The sequence below is a fragment of the Hyperoodon ampullatus genome (genome assembly GCF_949752795.1).
Source record: "Hyperoodon ampullatus genome assembly, chromosome: 8".
NCBI lineage: Eukaryota > Metazoa > Chordata > Mammalia > Artiodactyla > Ziphiidae > Hyperoodon > Hyperoodon ampullatus.
The window spans coordinates 37,140,819-37,167,016 of record NC_136921.1 but is presented as its reverse complement, the minus strand read 5'-3'; the positions used below and the strand labels follow the sequence as shown (position 1 = coordinate 37,167,016).

At 36.6% G+C, this 26,198-nt stretch overlaps 1 protein-coding gene across 2 annotated transcripts in view; it reads right to left on the bottom strand.

The window, feature by feature from the left end:
• The window catches only part of SATB2 (SATB homeobox 2), a gene marked incomplete at both ends in the record, with an annotated part of 190,846 nt that overhangs the window by 65,845 nt on the left and 98,803 nt on the right, over positions 1–26,198 (bottom strand). For both annotated transcript variants that reach the window (XM_079710652.1, XM_079710651.1), the window contains one exon: positions 12,734–13,206. In XM_079710652.1, coding sequence (XP_079566778.1) covers positions 12,734–13,206 — 473 coding nt within the window. The remainder of the gene's footprint in view (positions 1–12,733; positions 13,207–26,198) is intronic.

Below are 26,198 nucleotides of genomic sequence, written 5' to 3'. Positions count from 1 at the left end.
GTAAAGCAGTCTATTAACATATGAGTTGACTCTGTCCTGAAATAATTATAAAACATTATTTTTTCTTGCTGAACATTTTCTGCCTTAGCTTCAATCACCTCCAGGGTCAAAAGCATCTGTTCTTACATAGTACATGCAACATATTACAGTACTTATCATACCACAATGGGATTACTGGTTTAAAAGTCTGTTTATTCCTCATACCTCCTTGAAGGCGGGACTGTGTCTTTCTGCTCTATGATAACAGACATGATTGAGAAAAAATGGGATATGAGTATGAGTTCTGAAGTTAGAATTGCTGGGTTCAAAACTGGGCTTCAACTGGACAAGGATTAATTAATCTCTTTATGGCACAGTTTCCTCATCTGTAAAATTGAGATAATAAGTGCACTTCCCTCATAGGATTCCCTAGAGAGCTTATAACTGTACCCTATATGTTAAATGTTCAATAACTGTTAGCCCTCATTATAACCCCAGAATAGTCTCTGAATGCTTAATAAATATTTGTTAAATGAATGGATAAAGACAGAACTAACATCAAAGTACATTTTTTATTTTAAATTTGCAACTTCAAATATTCAAGGCCCTCCACTTATATTTTGCTATATGTCTTCCCATACAGAACACAGAAAATATTTTTAAAAAAATTTTAGGAAGTAGAATAATTAAAATTATTTGGGATAGAGGAGAATGTAAAAAAATTTTTCATAAATTATCTAAAGTGAAATGGACATTCAGGACAGCACTAAACTAAGATATTCATTTATACTTCAAGGAAGTAAAACCACTTTCCTTCCTTAAGTAACTTTTAAAATCAGCCTTAATCTGCATCATTGTTGAAGCATGGGTCACAATTATTAGTGGATGATAAAATTAATTTAGCATATCATAACTAGTTTTTTATAACAAAATGCATTTAAATAGATTAGAAATTACCACAGTGCTTCATACATGTATTGTTTCATGAAGGCTTTTTTTTTCTTTCATGAATAAATATACAGATAGATAAAGATATAGTTGGAAATGAGATAGAACTCAAAACAGACATACATACATACGTGAACAAATGTGTGAGTGTGTGTATGTGTATTAGCTCATGATGTAAAAATTATTTCTTACTGGGCGTTGTAGCCAGATAAATTTGAAAGTAAATACTGTTGTCTACAGGAATAATTTTAGGCACAAAACTGGCAGATAGAATTTAAACAATCTTGTAATTTCCAATTGACTTCAAAGTGATTCAGTTATATTTTTCTCACAGAATTTTTGGCCTTTAAACTTAATTCACTTTATTTGAACAAACATGCACTTAACCCCAGGCCATCATTTCAATCAATGGCCAAAAAAGGAACCATTTATGTATTTTTTAAAGTTACTTTGAATAAGCAAAGGTGAAAAGCATATAAATAATAGAATCTAAAGCTAGTGTTTCCTTATATTTCTTCTATAAAAATTCTACTTTAATTATAAACATCACCCAGGACTTGGAGAAACTAGTTAAATAATAAAACTAGGCTTTCCCAATAAAAGTGCAGGTCTCTACTGAGACACACTCACTAGAAGTGAAATACCTTATTTAGGACAGAGACCCCTTCATCTGTGTGAAACGAGTCAATCACTCCTTGTTAGAGAATAGTGACAAAAACTTATAAAACCATCATCAAAAGGCAGTCTTTTTGAGTAAAGTAGATAAACCTGAATTTTCTATAATAGTTCAGCAACTAATTTTTAAGGACTTTGCACACTGATCAGGGATGAAAGGAATAGATAGAAGAGTGTGCTGTCATATTTCTTTCCTCTGATTCTTTGGTACAAGTTTTGTGAAGGACGGGGAAAAAGGAGTCTTCATATTTTCTTTTACATAAAATGCTCTATTTCAGTTAGATTTAGGAATGGGAATAGGGGTGGTATACGTTTGACAGCTACTGAATCAACATTCTCTTTACACAGAGCACAGACAGAGACAGCATCTCCCCCGCGCTTTTTGGCTGAAATTGCCTAAAAAGTGCTAATTAATGACAGTCTTTATATGTAAGGAGGACTAAATTGAGACCACTATCTAGAGGGTCATCCTTAAGTAACTGAATAACTTTGAGACACTGCTATCCTAGGAGATATTAATATTATTAAAATCTTTAAATCTATGAATTCAAGCCAGTGATTCTGAAATGAAAGAGTACCTATTTTATGAAGCTTGCAGGGCCATCTTTTCCTACTTTATTAATTTAATGCTGAAATCAAAAGAGGGTACGTTATTTGCTTCAAAACCCAATAACATGTTCATGCCTCATCTGCAGCATTTCATATTTACAGCCCATCTTTCAGTTGGAGGACTTCCTTTTTCTCACAGGTTTCCTTGTCATTTTATAACCAGCTTACTGGACCATGGAGTCAAGACCCCTGGATTTACATTGTATTCTATTCCTGTATGACTTGCTGAGTGCCTATATCTCTACTGGATATTGAGAAGTAATGACTTGAGACCAGAGGTCAGCTGAGAAAGAATTCTAAATATCTTGGAGGTCAAGTTTTCTACAAATATAAACTGTACATGTAATTAAATCATGCCTATCTTTGGCTAACAATATGTTTAAATCAAACACAAAGTTAAAAGAGAAGATCCCCCCAACCCTGAAAAAACTAACTGGTAACACACTAAAAGCTCAGACTTCCAAATATTTTGGTTGCTAAAATTTTCATTTTGTTGCTACACATCTCCTCCTAACTGTGCCACTTTGAAATATGTTTAGTAAGTCCTTAGACATTTTTAACCTTAATAATACGGGTAGGCAAATACTATAAACACAGTGCCAATAAAGCATAAAAGCAAAGTCCATGTCATTTCACACAAAGACATTTACATTTCTAGTTGTTGACCTTACTGCCAATTTTTCTGATACATAATTCAATTTAATTTTCCAATCTGTTGAAAACATTCTCTGGTTGCTGAGTGACTTCATGAGCTGTATTTATGACCCTGGCCTTAAGTTTTTTCAAATGATGTGGCTTTGATATGTAAACAGCAGATTTTTTGCAAAGTCTCATAAAAAATAAAAAGTAGGCAAATAAGGACAGGTCAACCAAATGAGTTCCCAAAGGATTTAAAAAATCCTCTTCTCTATCAGATAAAACCAAGATGAACAGCTTTCTCAAAAAAGCCTTTGACAAAAGGTTGTAAACTGTGTAACTTTTTCAACAAACTAAAGAAGGAATAAGACACCAAATTAGAGGCCTTTATGTTGCAGAAGAATAACACATTTTGCAAAACACACAAGGGCTTCTACTGAAAACATATTTTTAAGAATTGGCTCAGGAGAGCTACCTGAGACACAAAATAAACCCGAACTTTCTGAGTTATGGTATAATCTGCTAGAGGAAAAAGAAAAATAACTACATTGTGTAAATAACGAATGTGGCAAGTCTCGTTTTCAAACAATACAAATCTCTTAATGCCAATTCTTTGTGTATGGATATTTCCTGAACCCCACCTTCAAGGTAAGGGGATAGTGGTGCAGACAGGGGCAGAGAATCGCACCTTATTTCCCTTTGCTGGCATTCTGATGCTCCCATTCACACGTAGCAGGGCATTCGTTACGATGGGTTTAGCCTAGTTTCGATCAAAGCTTCCTCTACTTCATTTAACAGATTTGCTCAGATGGAAGGTCTCAAAGGAGAAATAATGTTAGTAAATGGGGGATTTCTGAACATATGAATATGTAGGTCATTGGATTTTTAAATAAATTAGAGAATAGTTTATCTATTAAGGAAGATTTACTGTACATATTTCATGAAACCATTCTTATTATAGGTCAGTGGACATCCCCTAACCATTCCTGGGCAATATTAAGCCTTGTAAAATAGTCACAAACCTTTTCATATAGTCATAAGCCTGTGATTGATTTTTTTTAAGTCCATAAAGTGACAGGAGCAAAAGAATGCTTTAGGTTAGGATTCATAATTAAACTGTCAAAATGCAAAGATGTAAACACAGTAAATAGCCAAGCAACTTATTTCATGTCCATAGGACTGATAAGTGAAAGTGTGCCAACACTAAAATAAATTTGGGATAGAAGCAAGGAAAAATGAATATGCAAAAAAATAAAACCTGACAGCACTGGTCCTATTACTTCTTGAAATTATCAGCCTAACAGACCCATTTGCATCATTGACAGAGCACTGGCAATTCGGCAGGGCTGAGAAGCAAAGCTACTCTGAAACTCACATAAATCACATAATTCATCTTGGAGACTCAGTAAGGATGGCTTTAAGTCAAGTTTGAAAGATCTCATAGGGCCTCTTATCCAATGTCTGTTTCTGTCTTATTCCTTCTCTCTCTCTCCCCGATCCTTCTAAACAAACCCCCCCCCCACATTCAATATCCACAAGTAAATCTGGCTAATATCAATATCAGCCCACTGAATTCAGGGGACTCCGTTTAAAATAACAATAGTGATAATATTTTCAAGAGAAAGTAGTACAGTAAAAAATTCTATACAATTCTGTATTATTTCCTTAACAACATCTTGCTCATGATTTATGAACAATACTGATAATATTTTCAAAACAAAGTAGTACAATAAAAACCTCTATACTATTCCCATAATAACATCTTGCCTTAAATTTGTGAAGGTAGTAGGTATAAAACTGAGGATAAGTTTTATTCAAACTACTATCCCATGGCATATCCAAATGCCAATTAGACTAGCAAGGACCTTGATCTATAATCTGGGATAAAAAGCACATCCTAAGATAAAGATTCCTGTGCAAGTGATTTATTCAGGAAGTGCTTCTGAGGGAAACTGGTGAAGGAGTGGGAGAAGCAGGTCAGAGAAGGGAGGAGATCCAAACAAAGTCCCAGCCTCAGCCCGATCCTGCAGAGAGCTCTGGAGGGGAAATCACACTTCAGTGCTGTCCCTACTATGGAGGCAAGGAGTTGGGTTTTCACCCTCCTGCACCTATCAGACATTGGTTAAGCATTTCCAGCTCTCTGAAGAACCTAGAGGCAGGACAGGAATAAAGACACAGACGTAGAGAACGGTCTTGATGACATGGGAAGGGGGACAGGTAAGCTGGGACGAAGTGAGAGAGTGGCATGGACTTATATATACTACCAAATGTAAAATAGATAGCTAGTGGGAAGTAGCCGCATAGCACAGGGAGATCAGCTCGGTGCTTTGTGACCACCTGGAGGGGTGGGATAGGGAGGGTGGGAGGGAGATGCAAGAGGGAGGAGATATGGCGACATATGTATATGTATAGCTGATTCACTCTGTTATACAGCAGAAACTAACACACGATTGTAAAGAAACCATACTCCAATAACGATATTAAATATATATATATGGAAATTGAAAGAAAAAAATAATACAGGATAGAAGAATATCTGAGACTCATGAAAGAACCTGATAAAATTGATTAAATCCAGTTTATTCTGAAAAAAAAAAAAGACACATGCACCCCAATGTTCATTGCAGCACTATTTACAATAGCCAGGTCATGGAAGCAACCTAAATGCCCATGGACAGACGAATGGATAAAGAAGATGTGGTACAGCAATCAGGGAAGAAAAAGAAATAAAAGGAATCCAAATTGGAAAAGAAGAAGTAAAGCTGTCACTGTTTGCAGATGACGTGATACTATACATAGAGAATCCTAAAGATGCTACCAGAAAACTATTAGAGCTAATCAATGAATTTGGTAAAGTAGCAGGATACAAAATTAATGCACAGAAATCTCTGGCATCCTTATACACTAGTGATGAAAAATCTGAAAGTGAAATTAAGAAAACACTCCCATTTAACATTGCAACAAAAAGAATAAAATATCTAGGAATAAACCTACCTAAGGAGACAAAAGACCTGTATGCAGAAAATTATAAGACACTGATGAAAGAAATTAAAGATGATACAAATAGATGGAGAGATACACCATGTTCTTGGATTGGAAGAATCAATACTGTGAAAATGACTCTACTACCCAAAGCAATCTACAGATTCAATGCAATCCCTATCAAACTACCACTGGCATTCTTCACAGAACTAGAAAAAAAATTTCACAATTTGTATGGAAACACAAAAGACCCCAAATAACCAAAGCAATCTTGAGAAAGAAAAACAGAGCTGGAGGAATCAGGCTCCCTGACTTCAGACTATACTACAAAACTACAGTAATCAAGACAGTATGGTACTGGCACAAAGACACAAATATAGATCAATAGAACAGGATAGAAAGCCCAGAGATAAACCCACACACATATGGTCACCTTATCTTTGATAAAGGAGGCAAGAATATACAATGGAGAAAAGACACCCTCTTCAATAAGTGGTGCTGGGAAAAGTGGACAGCTACATGTAAAAGAATGAAATTAGAACACTCCCTAACACCATACACAAACATAAACTCAAAGTGGATTAAAGACCTAAATGTAAGGCCAGACACCATCAAACTCTTAGAGGAAAACATAGGCAGAACACTCTGTGACATAAATCACAGCAAGATCCTTTTTGACCCACCTCCTAGAGAAATGGAAATAAAAACAAAAATAAACAAATGGGACCTAATGAAACTTCAAAGCTTTTGAACAGCAAAGGTAACCATAAACGAGACGAAAAGACAACCCTCAGAATGGGAGAAAATATTTGCAAATGAAGCAACTGACAAAGGATTAATCTCCAAAATTTATAAGCAGCTCATGCAGCTCAGTATCAAAAAAACAAACAACCCAATCCATAAATGGGCAGAAGACCTAAATAGACATTTCTCCAAAGAAGATATACAGATTGCCAACAAACACATGAAAGGATGCTCAACATCATTAATCATTAGAGAAGTACAAATCAAAACTACAATGAGGTATCATCTCACACTGGTCAGAATGGTCATCATCAAAAAATCTACAAACAATAAATGCTGGAGAGGATGTGGAGAAAAGGGAACCCTCTTGCACTGTTGGTGGGAATGTAAATTGATACAGCCACTATGGAGGTTCCTTAAAAAACTAAAAATAGAACTACCATACAACCCAGCAATCCCACTACTGGGCATATACCCTGAGAAAACCATAATTCAAAAAGAGTCATGTACCAAAATGTTCATTGCAGCTCTATTTACAATAGCCAGGACATGGAAGCAACCTAAGTGTCCATCAACAGATGAATGGATAAAGAAGATGTGGCACATATATACAATGGAATATTACTCAGCCATAAAAAGGAACAAAATGGGGTCATTTGTAGAGTCTCTAGGATGGACCTAGAGACTGTCATACAGAGTGAAGTAGTCAGAAAGATAAAAACAAGTATCGTATATTAACGTATATATGTGGAATCTAGAAAAATGGTACAAATGATCCGGTTTGCAAGGCAGAAATAGAGACGCAGATGTAGAGAACAAACATATGGACACCGAGGTGGAAAGCAGTGAGGTGGGGGGGATGAATTGGGAGATTGGGATTGACATGTATACACTAATATGTATAAAATAGATAACTAATAAGAACCTGTTGTATAAAAAATTAAATTAAATATTTAAAAAAGAAGTAAATCATGGGGTGGGACAGTGGGGGGTGGTGCTGGGGAAGGCATGAAGCATGGAAAAAGGGCTGGCTTGTTATCTGCCTCAGCCTCCTCTGGTGTATCACATTACTTTGTGACCACACGTAACAGAAATGCTTAGAAATGTGTCATAGGATTGCTTGAATATTAATGATCAGGTCAGAAAACATCACGTTTATCTTACTCTTCTCATAGGGTCCCATTTGTCATAAAAGTCTTTAGAGACATGAAAAGTAGGGCTAACCTTCTCTTTCAAAAGTCTAGCAAAGAAGTAAGCGATGGTGCTCCGAGTATATTTTATATAAGGTCATAAGGACAAAAATAGGCTTCTACCATGCTGATGGCTCAGATAGGATGTGATGCTCTGCTACTCCCTGCATCTAGAATTACATTAGTCTCATGCCCAAGCTGAAGATTCAACATCTTGGCATTACATGATCTCAAACATGCTGTTTCCCTTGCCCAGAACATGTGACTTAATTTATGTTCTTAGTTTGGACAGTATTAAGAAACCAATAGAGAAATGTAAAAAATAATAATAAATAATAAAATCAGATTGACAAAAGGTTGTCTATCTCTGACTCTGGCAGAAGTCATGACCTTGCCATGAAGTATGGGTAGGGGATCATTTTATCAAACAAATATATTTTATGTTTTTAAAAGACACACGGACTAAAATTTAAATGTATTAAAAAGCAAGTTCTTGGAAATATAGCTCCATTCCCTTAATTATGTTACTTTACAACACCAAATGATATAGTAGCAACGGATCAGACACACAAAGTAATTAATAGTTTTTCTTTGAAGAACTGTTATTTTCAAATGTTATTTATTATGAATTTGAGCTTTTCATCTGGAAGACTTAAACATGAAAAACTAGACTATTTTTTTTTTTACAATTCTAGATTCATTTATGAATGTTGTGCATGTGATTTTTGTTCTACACACACGCACACACACACACACACACACACAAAGGAACTAATTGCTAGATTTGTTCTTGGTCTAATCATCAAGAACAAATCCAGGAGCACAAATTACAGGGTGACAAGTCAAATTGCTTTTTACTGAATTTGATAATAAATGAATAATAGTTATCACAAACTATTTCTGAAAAATATTCAGTAAACTGAGGATATGCTACATATCAGTAAAACAACTGAGTACAAGACTAATATTGGCCTTAGGTGTTCATCTAAAATCTGATTTCGTTTGCTTTAAGAAAAAAATGTTGAGATTCTTTTCTATCCAAAGATTAACAAGTTGTTTATGTTATTATCTATAAAATTAATTCTTATTTGTTTATTATAGCTGACAAATCATTTTACCACTCATGTGATAAAAAAAAAAAAAGCCTACCATTTGGAAAATCCACAGTTGGTTTCATGGGGCATTGTACACCATAGTTTCCATTTAACAAGGCTGCTGGTGAAACCTAGCTGTCCAACCTTGCTGTTAGTGACTACAGTATATACAGCAGAAACAATCTGTCTGTTGACCTCCAGCTTAAGTTCAAACTATGTCATTCTGTCAATACCATCTACCTTGATTAGGTTGGGCTTTATACACAACAGGTTATGATCCCAGAGGGATGAAAAGCTTTCCCAAATTAAAAGCAGAAATTTAAAAGGAAATACTCATACATTCCTATGCAGTTTCCATTTGATATCCTCAAGGCTTGCCCATGAACTCAAGCTCATGTTGATTGAATGTGAATGTTTCTTTCTGGGTGTAGCCATCTTACAAATTTAATGGCAGGAGGAAAATAATAAAATGCGTTCCATGCTTCAATTAGACCTTTTATAACTTGGCACTTGAAAGATGGCAATGCCAAAGAAAAATCATTAATCCCCAAAAATAGACAAAAAGAGTTGTGCAGAAGAAGACAGACCTCCAGGAGTCTAGGGCCTTGGCAGAGCATTTCCTCACACCAACACGGCTCGCCTTTTGTCTAGCCTTATCGTGAGTCTTCTTCTCTCATGCTTCATGCTATTTGGATTAAATGTATACTGCATTCGATTCTAAAATCCAAAGCAATACGACCATGCTCTCAATTTTATCCTTATCCAAAGGAGCGGTATAAATAACCAGCAATAAAGTGTTGGCTAGCCTTGAAATGCCTATTCGTGCACATGAATGATAGAGGAAAGAATGCACACGCACACACACACACACACACACACACACAGAACTGCAAGATACAGACTAAAAGACGCATCCTTCTACTTTGTGTTTTATAATAGTATGCAACAGACTTGCCCCAAAGGATCAGAGTTCTTCATAACCCCAGTTCAGATAACTGTGGACACACAAATGCAGCCCCAATACTTTGAGTCACAAGAGAATAGTGGTAGAGTGATGTTTGAAACATGTGCGGTCCTCTGTGAACCTCCGAACTCATTTTCAAATGATGTACTGAGTCTGTCAATAATAGAATGTATAAGTTAGCTAGGAGTCAAGGGAGCTAGAGATTTCACCCCTCTTGGTCTCCGGCCATACCTAAGCTGTCAGCACCAAACCTCAAACAATCCCACTGCGTTTGTCCCCTGCTCCGACTCCTGCAGTTCCAGCGTGGCTGAAGACTGTTACCAAACCACAGTGGTTGGGTCCATCACTAGTTCATGCTGTTTGACTTCAGCTGAGGCCCCAAACTACCTCACAAATTCTTCTATCTCAAATTGACTCCCTCTCACATTCAAACTGTCAACCCATTTCTGGTCTCCCTTTCAACACCAAATTTTGGAAAGAGTAATTTGCAGCCACTGCTTCTGTATCCTCAAGAGTTAATCACTCCTGAACTCCTAAATTTTCTCTCCTGCCTTCACCACTCTAATGAAATTATACTCTAAAGTTTGCCGAAGATCTCTCCCAACCAATTGCCAAATCTCATGGCACGGTTTCAAGCTTCCCCTTCCCAGACTTCTTAGTTCTCCAGACACGGACAAGTCTCCTTCTGGAAACTCTTTACCCAGGTCCTCTATACTTTTATCAGCATCTCCCTTTTCTTCCACCTCCACCTGCCCCCACCTCTCTGGGCATTTCTGTCTCTTTTTCTGGTGTTAGTAGTGCTGGTGGCCTCTCCCCTCCTTTCCCTGTCTCTTTAAATCCCAGGCTCTGTGAATAAACTTCTGATCTCTTTCTCTAACCCTGACACTCTTCTTAACACTAAACTGTTATTTTCAATGACTGCTGCACATCTTCACTTAAGAAGTCTGCTAGCACTTCGAAGTCAAAATAGCCCAATCCAAAATAATCACTTTAACCTTACTCCAACCATCTCTTTCAATGCCCTCCTTGATTCTCTAAATAATTTCACCTTATTCTTAGTCACCAGGCTCAGACCTTGGTGGTATCTCCACTCCAGGCAGTTGCACTGTCAACTTCACTCTTACAATGCTTTTTGACTGTACCGTCTACTCCATCACCATCAGTCTTGTTCAAACTTCTACACATTTCAGCTGGACACTTCAGGCGGCTTCCTAAATGATATTCCTAACCCTCTTGCTATCATTAAGGGGAAGAAAGTCTTCCTAAGATCCACTTCTGATCACTGGATCATAGCATATTCCTACATAAAACCTTCAGTGTTTCCAGTGCTTATTAAATAGAGTTCAAAGTTCTTACCGTGGCCCCAAGACCTTTTCAGATCTGTTCCCTCCACCTTTAGTTTTATTATCTAGCTTTGCTATCAACTACCAACTAATCCCGCCTTTTTCTGAATCAACACTTTTCTTGTGCATTTTTGTAGCCTAAAATACCCTTCTTCTCTGTGTTTTCCTGTTAAATTTTATTTATACTTCAAGGTCTAACCGCCCAGCAATCTCATACTCAAATCAGTTGTTCACATATGTGCTCACTCATGGTCTTTTTCACCTTTGCATCTGCGCAGAGCTTGGCTTCCTGCCTTGCATTTAGTAGGGTGGCTAACTTAAACCCACCGTCCTCTTAAAGACTTACCATACTCACTCTACTGACAGTTAATGACTCCTCATGAACACCCCCTGTAATCACTGCTCACATTATCCTGCATTATTCACCTTACTTCACATATTACTCTAATTATCTGGGTACATTTTTCGTTTTCACTACCAGGTTGGTTAGCTCCTTAAGATTATGCACTTTTACTTTTCTGTTACTGGTACAGTTGGTCCTCTGTATCTGCGGATGTGAAACCCACAGATATGAAAGACCAACTGTACTGCACCATTTTATGTAAGGGACTTGAGCACCTGTGGAGTTCGGCATTCGTGGGGGGTTCCTGGAACCAATCCCGTACAGATACCAGAGGGACAACAGTATAAGAGCTAGATTACTAGTTCTCAAAGTGTGACCCAGACCAGCAGTATCAGCATCAACTGGGACCTTGTTAGACATGCAAACTTCTGGGTCCCACCCTAGACCTGGTGAATCGGAAACTCTGGGAAGAGGCCCAGCAATCTGTGTTTTAACTGCCTTAAAACAGTGTGATTCTGATGCACACTCACGTTTAGCACTGGTGGGAAAGAACTTCTTAATTATAAGCAGCCCTCAATAAAATAAGACATAAATAAATAAACTGTTTACCGTCTTATTATTTAATATTATTTTGGCATATAATTCCCTCAAAACATTAAAAATATGAGTAATCTATCCATTTTTACTTTATCAATGTCTTAAATCTAACTTGTACATTTTGAAGGGTTTATTTTTTTTTGAAGGGTTTATTAAAAAATTATAGAAATGGTGACATATAATGATAGTCTTTCTATAAAGTTCAAAGACAAGGTAAATAATAGATTGTTTGGGTATGAATAGTTCTAAAACTAGTTTTTTTAAAAAACAAGGAATGATAAGCACAAAATTCAAGATCAGGGTTACGTCTTGGGAAAAGCAAATGAAAAAAAGGGAGGAGAGGAGGAGCACATAAAGAGACCCAGGTCATTGGTAATGTTTCAGGTCCTGAGTTGGGTGGTGGGTTCACAGACATTCATTACATTACTGAAATTGATTAATTAATATGGCCAAGTATGGATCAATGGTGATAGTATTTCATGAACAGAGGATTATTAATTAATCTAATTCTGCATGCTCTGAGATCCACAAAAAAATTTTTAAAGAGATAAGAAAGAACTAATACTTGCCACAATATGTCCTTAGTATTATTCTGAATCACCAATTATGACGTTCATTGCTAATGGTACCTGTGTGCGATTGAATGCCACTCTTGCAAAGACAGCTTGGGACACACTGGCCCTCTTCAGCTCATCTCTGACTTGCTGGTAGATATCTGGAGATACTTCCACAGAAGAGTTGGTTGGCTCCGGCTTAACTGCTCTGGGAATGGGTGGATGGTTCAGAAACTGCTGGTTGATGGCTTGAGGATGCTGGTGAGCCAGGAGCCGGCTAACGGCAATCTGTTGGTTTATCAGATGGGCCATGGCGATTTGTTGCCTGACAAGTTGTGGGCTGAGCTGGGGAGAAAGAAGACCAGGGCTCATGATGGGCTGTAACGCGGGCACTTGGTTTCGGATTGGAGTACTGTGGTGGATTTGGCTATGAGGAGACTGTTCGTTGGTTTTCCCCAGGGATGCCAGCTGGTTCATATTTGGTAAATGCATTGGACGCTGGCCCAGAACACAATAGTCTGAAAGGTTTTCTCGTTCCACTCTTTCCACTGTTAAAAGATAAAAATGATAATTCATCATTATCAACATTGGCATAATTTGTTTCTGATACATGTAGTATTAAATTATATTTTTGGTATATTAATGATGTAGTTTTTTCATACAAAGCTGGAAGCCCCAGAGTAAAAGTGAGTTATCCTTTCCTGGAAAATGTTACAATAACAGATTTTTCCATAGGTTATGATATGAAAGTAAAAATATTTGCCAGTTCAATTTTCTTTAATTCCTAAAACTAGGCATTTTATTAAATAGCCAAGACAGAAACCACTAACCATTACAGATTCTAAATCCTCTCATATTCCCAAGCTGTATCATCTCCCTCTGTGATAAAAACACCAGCTGTTTTCATCTTCTGTAGCTTGTGGTTAATGGTGTAGTTCATGGTTATCAGGAAATGACAAGGACAACGTCTCATGTCAAAGTAACTGCTACCTCCTAATAAAAATCTCACATAAATACTATTTTACAGCTATGGAAACATTTATACAAAATGTCTGTCACATAGTATATCCTTTCGTCTCCTCACCTGCTATCTTTTTTATAGGAATATTTCTTTAAGAAATGGATATTTTAATGATTGTGATATGCACTAGGATAAGAAAAAAGTCACAAAATTAATAACATCGCCTTGATTTGCCATTAAATAAAATTCTCCCTTTCTCCAGGTTATCTATCTTTTATGTTTTGTTGAACTTTAGTAAAGATTTAAGGAATAACCCTGAAAGGGAGAAAAAAAGAAAGTATCATATATGTTCATACATGGGGCAGATTCTTTTCTTCCCTCAAGAATATCCCTCAGGAAAGAGTCACATCAGAGTCAAATCCTTACCTAAAACTCTGTATTACATTATTATGTAAAGCAAAGGCTTGTTTGGGGAAAACACATTAGGCTGAAACAACCTCTATCCTTACTTGCTTTAAATGCTTATAGATGTAATCTAACAAAATCTGTGTTTTAAAGTAAAAATTCCTCACAGATTTAGTAATTTTTTCCTACAGTTGAAAGTGTTTGATATGATAATGCAAAATCATATTAATATAATGTTAAAGAACACTACTTGGAGTGGTTACATGCTAGAGCAGAAAAGTATTCACCTATAAGACAAAATTTTTAAAATAACTGCCCCCTTATATGCAAATAGTGCTTGTAAATTGGTATATGGTTTACAGTGACAGAATCATATTTGATCAAAAAAGTGCTGAGTCTCAAAAAATTTAGGAAATTATGTGTACTGGAAAACTAGTTGAGATGGCTCAAAGTGATGAAAAGTCACTAGAATCATTTGAATAAAATCAACCAATGAACTATAAAGGCAAGGGAAGTGATATTTCTAAATTAATATTTATGTAATATGTGATTTTCAAATACATATGTGGAAGTAAATTAATACATTAACAATATGTAAATAGATATCTGATCATTTTATCTATATTTCTAAAGGTTTTATATATTTAAAACTTCTCATTGGGAAAATAGATAAACATCCACATCTTGGGAGCACCTTATATTCAGACATATACAGTATTTCTTCCTGCTTTTTAAAAAAACTGAGTGATTGCTTAACTTTCCTATGAACCCCTAAATAAGTCAAAAGTTTACCTCAAACTTCTTTAAAAGTTCAATTTCCAACCTAATCCTTTCAATGTAATTCATATAGTTTGTATTCACCTTTCCTTCATAAGGTTCAAGGTGAACAAATTATTTTAATCTTATTCTCTAAAGGCAAACATTTTTCAGTCATTGTATTAATTAAACCTTAAGGTATACAATCTGGAAAACCAAACCTAGCAAATGGTTAAGAGCCTTCAAACAAGGTAATCGAACACAGTTTTCATAGAACAGAAGTTACTATTGTAAGTTCCTTATTGAAAGAAGTAAAGAGACCACAGACTGCTTCCAGAGTAAGGTCATACTCTATAGGCAGAAATATTTGCCCTCAGGTAGACATTTGATTCGCTTTTGTTTGTTTGTTTGCTTTTTAATTCAGCCAAAATAAAGGCAAAATTAAGTGGCAAATTATGTTTTCGGGTACTTAAGAAGCAGACGGTTTATCCATTTCTTTTTCTACTTAAAAAGCATAGAAACACCCTCTTAATGCATACATTCTTTGATCAAAAGCCAATTTTCCAAAATGTCAGTATTTTTATCTTTCAATGACTTAATTACATTTGAGTTACTTTCTTAAGATACATCTAAATCCCATCATTAATTAAAAAAAACAAATGTCAGAGCTCCATGAAACCTCTATGAAATTGGTGCAGTAAGAATCAGAATAATGTCAGTCCATAGTCCTTTAAGATTATATATAATAATTCTCCTTTTCCTTATGAGTTCCCAGAGCATTATAGTCTCATATTGTTAAGAACAGTAACTATGGAAGCATCCTTAGAGACATGTGGTAACACCATGAAGTACTAACTGATTAGTAAGCCATAATGAAGGCATTGCAAATGCAAATGCCTACACATGCAGGTAGAGCACAACAGCCAGAGAAGCTAGCTGCAGAGATACCAGGAGAGGGAGAAACCCTGCCCACTCCAAACAAAGCAGCCACTAACTTGATTCAGCCAGTTGTCTTTCTCATATTGTCATTTCTTTAGATTTTTTTTTCAAAAAAATGAAAAATCTGGATTTTTACATGATAGCTCCTAAATTTAGGTATTGGCAAATAATTCTATTTTCAAAACACAATAAAAGCCAAACAAAACATTTCTGAAAAGTAGATCCTGCCCATCCATGGGTTACCAGTGTCAAAATTTTGTCTACGAGACTAAAGACACCCCCTATGTTGTTAAAGAAAAAATATTCACCAACACTTGTTAAAGATGTTAAGGCAGACCTTATCCAGGACCATCGCAATAGATATAGGGACCACAGCAATGGGATTTTACAGTGGGGAGAGAGATTGGGCCCAACTCCAAATACAGCATGCAGCATGGGCAAGTGGGAATTTATAGCCAAGGAGCAGGGTGGAGGTCAGGGGATGGAAAATTACTAAAAGGAAACATCAGGAGTAAGTGGGATTCTGGCTAAACCAACCTAACAGGATTCTTTGCTAAAGACAGGCTAGGGTGATCAGACATCACCTGGGGGATGGTGGAGGATGAGGAACCTGATGAGAATGAGATATCGAGGGTGATCAGATACAAGGCTGGGGGTTTCTGGTTAAACTGACTTAGCAGGGTTCTTGTAAAACTGGATTTTACAAGGAAGTGCACAGATAGGCCTAGGAGAATGTTCAGGAGCCTGTCTAGAGTTTGGTCAAGCAAAGAATCTTTGTTAATGTTCTCCAGTCCCTGACAGCTCTATCAATAAAAGCCAAGTTCTTTACTTCCAAGAATAAAGAAAAAAAAAAAAAACAACAATCATCCCAACTTTAAGATTGCCTAAAAATCAAATGCTCACCAACAGGCTGCATCTCTCCTGACCAAGGCGGTTCATGGTTTCAGGAACAGTTTGCACAGATTTTCCCAAATCTGAAAAACTTTTTCTTTTTTTTCTGCTGCCACTCTTATACAGATAATATCAGAATAATATTTTAACCTCTTATGTCACAGCAGATGAAATACAAATGCTTTAAAAAAAAGTCAGAGGAGCATCAACAATGTACCAGACTCAATCTGAAAGCTGAGCCTGGGCCTTCAGTATTTCTTTTCCCTTTTCTTTCTGGCCTTCCTTCCTTCCTTCCTTCCCTCCCTCCCTCCTTCCCTCTCTTCCTTCCTTTTTCTTTCTTTTTAACTTTTTTGAAAGTAACCACGATGACTGAAATGTAGACCTAACAGCAGTGCCTGATTTTGTGTTTTGCTTTTTCATTCTGATAGAAAACATCATGTTAAGTCTATCTTAAACCAAACCAAGACCAAAGGTAACTCCCTGGCTCTGAGGGCCCATCTTATCTCTGCAATACTCAGCCATGGATCAGAAATCCTTAAAAACGTGAAGGATAAAAGGCAGCACTGCCTCTCGTGATGAACGCAATGTTCACATTCACAACAGAAAATATTCTCAATAAAGCCAAAATGCTTACTTATTAAAGAGACATTAAAAACACAACTGCTTCCAGGACTTTACATCAGAGCTGTAATTTAATTCACAGTGAATTTGATTCTACGGTTGCCAAAGTCCTAAAGGTAATCTGTGGAGTGGGAAGTGCCTGGGAAGGAATGATTACCCCAGCTTCAAGTACAAGTCCCCAAACAGAGTGTGGCTTGAGGCTGTTGAGGCAAGTGGGGCTGAAATATTTCTACACTGGGTAGCTGAGCAGCTCTCTGTAGCTATTTTAACCTCTGGAGGAGGGTCCCAGTCCTGGGGCCTTGCCGGTGGATAATTCAGATCTGGAGTCTGCTCAGATTTCTGAGAAACTCACAGTTCCAGTAGGACCTCGCCAATTCCTTTGAGCTTTCTGGGATTGAGTGAAAATTGCAAAGACTGGGAAACAATTATGTAACCACCCTCTGAGCTTCTGGGGTTCTATATAACTCCAAAGTAGGAGAGGCCTTTGCAGCCCTGTATTAGAATCCCATGGGCTCCTGAAGCCTTCCCAAGCTCAGAGAGTTGATGTTCTAACCAAGAGCACCCTATGAATATTAGCTATTCAATGTTCAAGACCGCTGGCTATGGCAGGTTGTTCATAGACAAGAAAGGGACACTCCTTCCCAGGGATTTATCCACATTACAATGAAAAGATATTTGGTTTAAAAATCTCATTTTATTTCATGCAATTTTAAGTACATTTTGAAGTCAAGTACTTATTTTAATAATCACAAATCCCTGATATATACATATGTATTTTAGGTGGTTGCAAGAACATTCTAAATACTCAAAAAAATATATGTCTATATATAAATCTTGTCTTATATGCCTCTCTGGCACTTAATTTTTTATTATAATTTCTTTATTGCAATTTTGGGTAAATTTGTTTTCAGCTGTTGGGAAAGATGTATGGTATAATAGTTAAAAGCAGAGATTTCTAAGCCAGACTGCCAGGGTTTAAATCTCAGCTCTACCATTTGGTAGATGTGTGACCTCGGGTAGGTTACTTAACTTCCCTGTGCCTTAGTTTCCTTGTATATTTAATGTGGGTTAAAACTTATACCTACCATGAAGGATTACTGTGTGATTAAATGAGAATATATATCAACACTTAGAACAGTATCTGGCACTATGCAGTTTACCATTACTATTACATTCACCTTGCCTGTGTGTGTCTGTGTCTGTGTCTGTGTGTGTACTGGCATAGATGGATGAACGTAAATTGTACATTTCAGTTTCGTGCTAGGTCAGAGATATTCAAAATATAGTCTCTTGAACCATCAACATGGTTGATGGTTACCTGGAAGACTCTTAGAAATACAAACTCAGGATCTCTTAGAGTTCTTATGTATACCAAATTTCCAATGATTCTTATGTACACTAAAGTTTGAGAATCGATGTCTATATCATTTTTGCTTTTACTTGTTGTCTTTTGAGATTATACAAAATACAGCTGCCAGGTGATTTTTATGTATGCTAAAGTTTGAGAATCGCTGTTCTATACTGTCTTTACTTTTATGTTGTTGTTGTCTTTTGAGATTATACCAGACATTTATAACTGTCATATTCCATTTTTTTCTCTAAACCCTAATGACATTAAGGATTCAATCTGACTGAACATTCACTATCCTATAAATGTATCTAAACATTTTAAATTTTCTTCTCTATGATATATTTTTAGTTTTTGTTGATGATTAGTTTAGTTTTTGTTATACTGAAGAAGCATTGACTGGACCTGATACTATAAAACTGCATTCAAATCTACATTCTAACTCTTACTAGTTGTGGGGTCTCTTTGAGCAAATTGGAGATTCTCTGGATCTCAGTTTTGCCATAGGGAAAATATTATTATCTTAGAGTTGTAAGAGTAAATTTTAGATATCAGTGTCTATGTGAAAGATCTTTATTAAAGGGCTACTGTAAATTTCAGAAAATATCTATATAATTATGATTAACAGATTAGGCTTGACATTTCAAAATTTCCTGATTACGACATTCTGACCAATGTCTGCTGTTTCTCAAAGGTCATCTAAAGAACTGCAACCTTTCCTTTGGTTTAAGTAACTATGCCATGTTACATCATGTTACTTTTTAAAACAAATCCCTACAGTTTAGAAGAATTTGTTGTCAATTTAGAATCACATGCTTCATGGCATATGCAGGAATATGTTGGATTCAGCTTCTCCATGAGGCTTAATAGTTCATATCCTGACCTTCATATTAGGAGACAGCAGAATAGATAGGAAATAAAATGACAATCTCACAACTCTTGAAATTAAATTTACAGGAATGCTACATAAATACGGCTTTAAGTTTCAAAATTTATTATAAATAAAAAATGGAAAGAAAATTTAAGGAATAAAACAAGCTTCAGGGCTTCCCTGGTGGCGCAGTGGTTGAGAGTCTGCCTGCCGATGCAGGGGACACGGGTTCGTGCCCCGGTCTGGGAAGATCCCACATGCCGCGGAGCAACTGGGCCCGTGAGCCAAAATTACTGAGCCTGTGCGTCTGGAGCCTGTGCTCCGCAACAAGAGAGGCCGCGATAGTGAGAGGCCCGCGCACCGCGATGAAGAGTGGCCCCCGCTCTCCACAACTAGAGAAAGCCCTCGCACAGAAACGAAGACCCAACACAGCCAAAAATAAATAAATAGATAAAGCAAAACTGTCAACAAGTAAAAATAAACACTATAAAAAAAAAAAAAAAAAAAACAAGCTTCAAATGTATACATGTTACATTTGCATTAACCAAAAGAAAGAAGGAAAGTGTCCTACAGTTTTTTTAATTGAAGCATAGTTGATTTACAATATTGTGTTGGTTTCATGTGTATAGCAAAGTGATTCAGTTATACATATATATGTATATACCTTTTTTTTATTCTTTTACATTATAGTTTATTACAACAGTATTTTTAAAAAGCAAATGTTTAATGGATTGCTTTTATTTTCCAGGGAATGAGTAGGTATCAAAAACGTCCTAACTAAAAGAAATACACATACACACACACACTAGTTTTTCTTCTTCAGTTTAGTGTTTCTGTTAGATTTCATTATTTTTATTACATCTATATTTGCTATAGATGCTATGTAAAGTAAACCCAGTAAAATTTCAATACTCCAAATATACTCCAATGACTTTATGCCCCAAAGTATACTTTCTGAAGAGGATTTATGAGCAAAAGGTAAAGCATCTGATATGTAGAGATGTCTGTCAATCAAAGCAAGATAGCATAGGATAGGTGGAAAGAAGAGCAAACTGGGATTTTTAAACCTGAGTTCTAATTAGCTGGGTGATCTTGTGATTACCTGTAAAATGAGAAAGATTACCTGTAAACTGGTTTTAAAGCAAACTTCCAGCATCTTGATAGCATCTTAAAGAGTACTGCTGCTAGGATTTTCAAAACAATTCCCTTTCTCAGAATAATTGCTTCTGTTTTTTGACTCTTCGGCAAAAATTCAAGACTTTCCCAAGATATCTCCCTTTGTGAAACTCCCCAATGCAACAAGAATCATAGTAGATTATAGTGGCAATAGCAGCAGTTGTAGTATTGCTCTTGCAAGTTTATCTATCAATACTGCTTAAAAGACTGATAATTTTTTTCCAGAACTATGAACCTAGTGTTTCAACGCAAACCTTAACACAATTGCCTTTGAGAAATAAGCCCTGGGGTTTTGTCCATAGTTATAATGAGTGGAAAGAAATGAATTGGGTAAAAGGCTTTTTTTTTTTTTTTTTTTTTTTTTTTGCGGTACGCGGGCCTCTCACTGTTGTGGCCTCTCCCCTTGCGGAGCACAGGCTCCGGACGCGCAGGCTCAGCGGCCATGGCTCACGGGCCCAGCCGCTCCACGGCATGTGGGATCTTCCCAGACCAGGGCACGAACCCGTGTCCCCTGCATCGGCAGGCGGACTCTCAACCACTGCGCCACCAGGGAAGCCTGGTAAAAGGCTTTGAACTGAGAAATTTCTGGAATTTCTGGCCTATGGATTTTTCCTTAAACCATTAAGATGCTTATGCAAATGTAAACAGATTAGCAAGAATGAGTGCTAATGGATTCCTTAATAAGCTAACACTGCAGTATTCCCCAGAACAAATCCTGGAAACCCTGGATAGAAGAATATAAGCCAAATAAAAAAGGATAGTGAATTTCTCTGTGACTCCTTCAGCCTCAAAAAGTACTCTGGAAGTGATTCTATAAGGTAAGACATAGGCTGGCCATTTGGCACTCTTGGTGGGGAAGTTCCCAATCAAATCGACAATTTTGAATGGGCACCCAAACCTTGAGCATAGGGAAAAGATATTCTTGAGCATATCATTGCCTTGGACTTCCAAACCTCCACCCCAAGTTCCCTGCTCCCGCGACACTCAACCCCAACATTGGACCCCAATTTTAAGGATAATGATCCTGTCTGATACCAGAGAAGTCAGGTAACTTGTTCAGGGACAAATAGCAGTCCAAATGTAGACAAATATTTAGGGAAAATTAAAATGATCAGGACTACTGGCTCTAGCCTCATAAGCATAATAAACAAATCACAAGACCAGTGAAAACTAGTGGGTTTTTTTTCTCTTTTTCTGCATGACTCAAAGTGAAGTTCTCAGGGCCTAAATGCTTCACAAGTACTTTTGTTATATTTCCTTTAGAGAAAAATGTTTTTATTATAAGTGCATTGCAGGTAACATCAAGCCTTCTACCATTTATACAGTAGCTGAGGCCTGAGCTAAACCCTTTACACATCACTGTCATTTAACTCTCACATAACGATTGTATGACATAGATATTATTATGCCCACGTTATTGAAAAAGAAGTTGAAGCTCAGAAGAAAACAATGTCGCTAACCTATTAAAGCAAGTAGCAGAAATCAAACCAATGTCTTTAGGACCTTTAAAGTCTTTGTTCCACTGCTTACGCTAAACAACTTGGGACATGTGGTTGTTATTAATTTTAGGGTTCAAGTCAGGACTCATCAACTTTCTGACAGACAAGCCCTGCTTTCTGTTTGTATGTGTGTGTGCATGTGCACATGCGGCATGAAGATGCATAGGTGACATGAGTGGGTGAGTTATCTGAATGGTGAGGGCTCATCCTGAAGCCTCTACTGTAAACCTTCCTGATGTGACAGACTACAGAAACCAGTTAGTTCTAAACAGTGAGGAAATTACTGATTCTTCCCAACTGAAAGAGCTAATCACTAAAATAGGATTATTCGCGTTTGCTTGTTTATTGTTTTAATTCATATGATAGATATTTACTAATCAACTACTATGTACCAGAATGATGACAGCCCCTACAAATACAGTACTGAATAATACTAGCATGAAAGAACTCCCATCTATAGATTTGCTTCAGACAATTTAACTGAGTATAGATGGGCCTGTAACAACTGCCTATGATATAAAATGTATTTCTATTTGATGATAAAACATAGCTCCTTTTAATCCCTACTTTGTTGTTTATTAGCAGCTCATTCTAGTCATCTGTAATACAATTTCACACTCACTATATTTATTTTCATGAATCCTTCCATTCTTTTATTTTTCTTGCAGCCAAAAGGCTTTGTCCCCAAATGAGTGTCATCAGCACGGAGTCCCACCTGACTGATGAATCACGCAACTGAGAGCTTTTGCAAGTACTCTTTATAAACTCCGTAAATACGAAGTGTTTGTTTGAAATAGGTAACCAACAAAAAATAAAATGGGGTATGCACACTCATGTAACATGGTAATAACCTGAGAATCTCAGGCAATCACAATAAATTCATATATGATTGAACTACTATATGAAATTGGCGACATACAACAATTTTGACCTACGAAAATGGCATTTACATATGATTCAACCTGATATTTATTTAAACTCCTCTCTCTGAACTAGGCTACACATTAACATTAAAAAGCCCTACTGTCCACCCAAAGTCTTTCACTGAGTTAAAACTCTTTTTAGAATGTAAACATAACCCTAATTTTCCTGACAAACCAGAACACCATCCTGTCTGCCAACACTGAACATGCCCAATCACTGAAAATACTTCTGACTTATTCTCTCCTAGTCAATAACTGTAGGTACAAAGTCAATTTGTTATATAAAAACTGATTTTCTGTTAACACAAACATAGACAGACATGATCTCAAGAGCTAAAGCCAATATTCCATATATACCAGATACAAATCCCACACTATTGGAAATTAAAAACAAAGCTATAACCAGAAGAGTTCACTATATATAATTAAAGAAAATATTAGGAGTCTGAAAGGGCTGAAGGGCAAAAGAAAAAAAAAATAAGTCTTTTAGGACTATGAAACCTAAAGGGTTTTTTTTCCTCTAAATTTGTTAAAGAGAATCTGTCTCTGGGTTGAGAACTTGCTTGCAAAGTCTCTGCCTAGAGCAAGATATTCAGAGCCAACTTGTTAACTCCTAATAAAACAAGACTTGGAAGGAAAATGCTTCCAGCCCCAAAAGCTAAGTGTACCAGCCAGCATTGTGATAATACCATATGACTGGTTTTCTTAGGTATATTTTCCCCTTATTATCAACTTCCTTTTCCCATCATATTAAGATCCACAAAAACATATATTATCTACCATAAAGCAACTTGAAGCTGAACACCTTTGTTTTTTGACAATAAAAGTTCATAGGACCCATTATGTTCCATAGAAAAAGTAAGCATTGTCCACCTTTACTATGTCTGAATGCTATTGTCCCTTTTGGTTTCAAACAATGCTTCATAATAGTTTGATAACACTGATCATTTCAAATATTCCTATAGCTTTCTGTATAGGTTAAAGCTACTTATCTAATAATATCTTGATTTTTACTCTTTGTTTTAATTTAAAACTATAATTTCAGAGGTGAATTCACACATGATAGGAAAAAAAATGACATTTCAGAAACTTAACATTGTCATTCAGGAGCATTCTATGTGGATTAATTCTTTAATTCAACCTAATAAGGAAAAGTGAATCAAAGAAATAATCAACCCATAATTCGTTATTTTCCATTGGCCATTCTCTCTGATTTCACAGGACTTAAATGTTTGGGGCCATTATTTTAAGTAAAATACTCAATAAACTAGCTGGAAACACCTCAAAGGGATGTTTTTCTTAGGTTACATAAATGGTCCCGAATTTTTACTTAACAAAGGTGTTACCGTCTCTTCCAGTGGAATTGATTAACAATTGCTAAATCCTTAGCTCAATAACTAATTAACAGGAAAAAAGAATGATTTTAACCGATAACTAATTTGCTAAGGACATTTGTAATATGAATTAAACAAGCAAAGGTTTTCTTTTTTTTTAATATATATTTTTTCCAGACCTTCTGCATTTATTATGAACATGTATATGTGATTATAACATGTTACAACTTTCATCAGACTTGATGTATTTATGACATCTTTCACTTCTGCCCCAACCTCCACACCTGACACAAGTCCCCACAGAATATTCCTTTTTACCCACTGACTTCATACTGCAAGTCCTTATCACTCCTAACATAAGTCTCTTCTAACCTTTGGGAGTTGAGGGCTCCACCAGAAAGTAGGCATAGAGGGAACTTACCTCAACATAATAAAGGCCATATATGGCAAACCCACAGCCAACATTGTTCTCAATGGTGAAAAACTGAAACCATTTCCACTAAGATCAGGAACAAGACAAAGGTTTTCTTTCTTCTCTCAACTGAGATGTCCGATAGCAAATAAGATTTAGTAACAATATAATATGTCCAAAAATAAAACTATTCTAAGTGCATATGTTCAAATAAATTCATCTATATTAAATTCAATTCTATTAATATTTACTAAGCATCTACAATATACAAAGTCCTAAGTTCACAGGGCTTGGAGGATGGCACAAAATGGATGAGTCCCCCAGATGTTCTTTCAAGGGATTTTTGGTCTAGTAGGGAGATTATTCAAGAATCAAAATTACTACGGAACATGGAACTTGGAAAGTGACAGCTTGAAAGGCCAAATCTTAGAACTCATAGCCTGGTTTGTACTCCAGATGATTCTAGATTTATGTCCATCCCCTTGAGAGTTCAGAAGTCCAAGGTCAGATAAGCTCAAGTTCTTGCATAGGGTAAGAATCATATCACCAGTCAGACAAAGAGCAAGTTAAACAACTGTCTACCATAGACAATTGTCACAGTAGTCCTAGCATCTTACATAGCACTTATATTTAAGAGCTTCAAGCACTCTGCAAACATAAGTGCTTTTCAGCTTTTAACTCTGTAAATCATCTGAGGAAACACAAGTAATAATTTTTATTTAGTCGATCAAGAGACCAAGAGAATTCTCTGATTTTAACCTATGGGTTTCCCCAAAATAAGAGGATGTCACCACAATCATACCAGATTTTAAATAAGCTGGTTATTTCCTGGCCTACACACAAAAGCTCTCATTTCACAACTCTGTAGATTCTTCATCAAGCACCACCAGATCTTTGTTTTTGAGTTTTTAATTTTGTTTCTCCGCAAGACAAAAGGAAATCTGAAACTATGAGAAATCTAAAGCTCACTATAAGAAAACGCTAAGAACTAAAGAGACCTGGACCACAACCCTTAAGTATGTCATCTCAGTTCAACTCCCTGCTTCTCTCTCATTGTTTCCCAAACATAGTTAGTCCAGAACCTGTTTCAGGGCTCGCCACCAAGCCGCCATACCAACCATTCTCTCCTTCACTGCTAGATAATCACAAGAGCCCACCCCCACCCCTACCACATGGCATGAGCTGCCTCATTCTCTACCACTCACTCCATCTCCAAAAACTTGTCTCCTTATCCATCTTCCTTCCCTTCCTCCAGGTCTGAAGCAAAGCTGTTTCTCTTTCTTTCAAAGGCAAAGCATCCTCTGTGCCCCATCCCTTCCTAGTTCGTGAACTGTTGCTTACCACCCCTCTTCCCCTTCAGAGCCCTTGGCCTCCTGTGGCTCCATCGTCTTTCTACTGAGTATT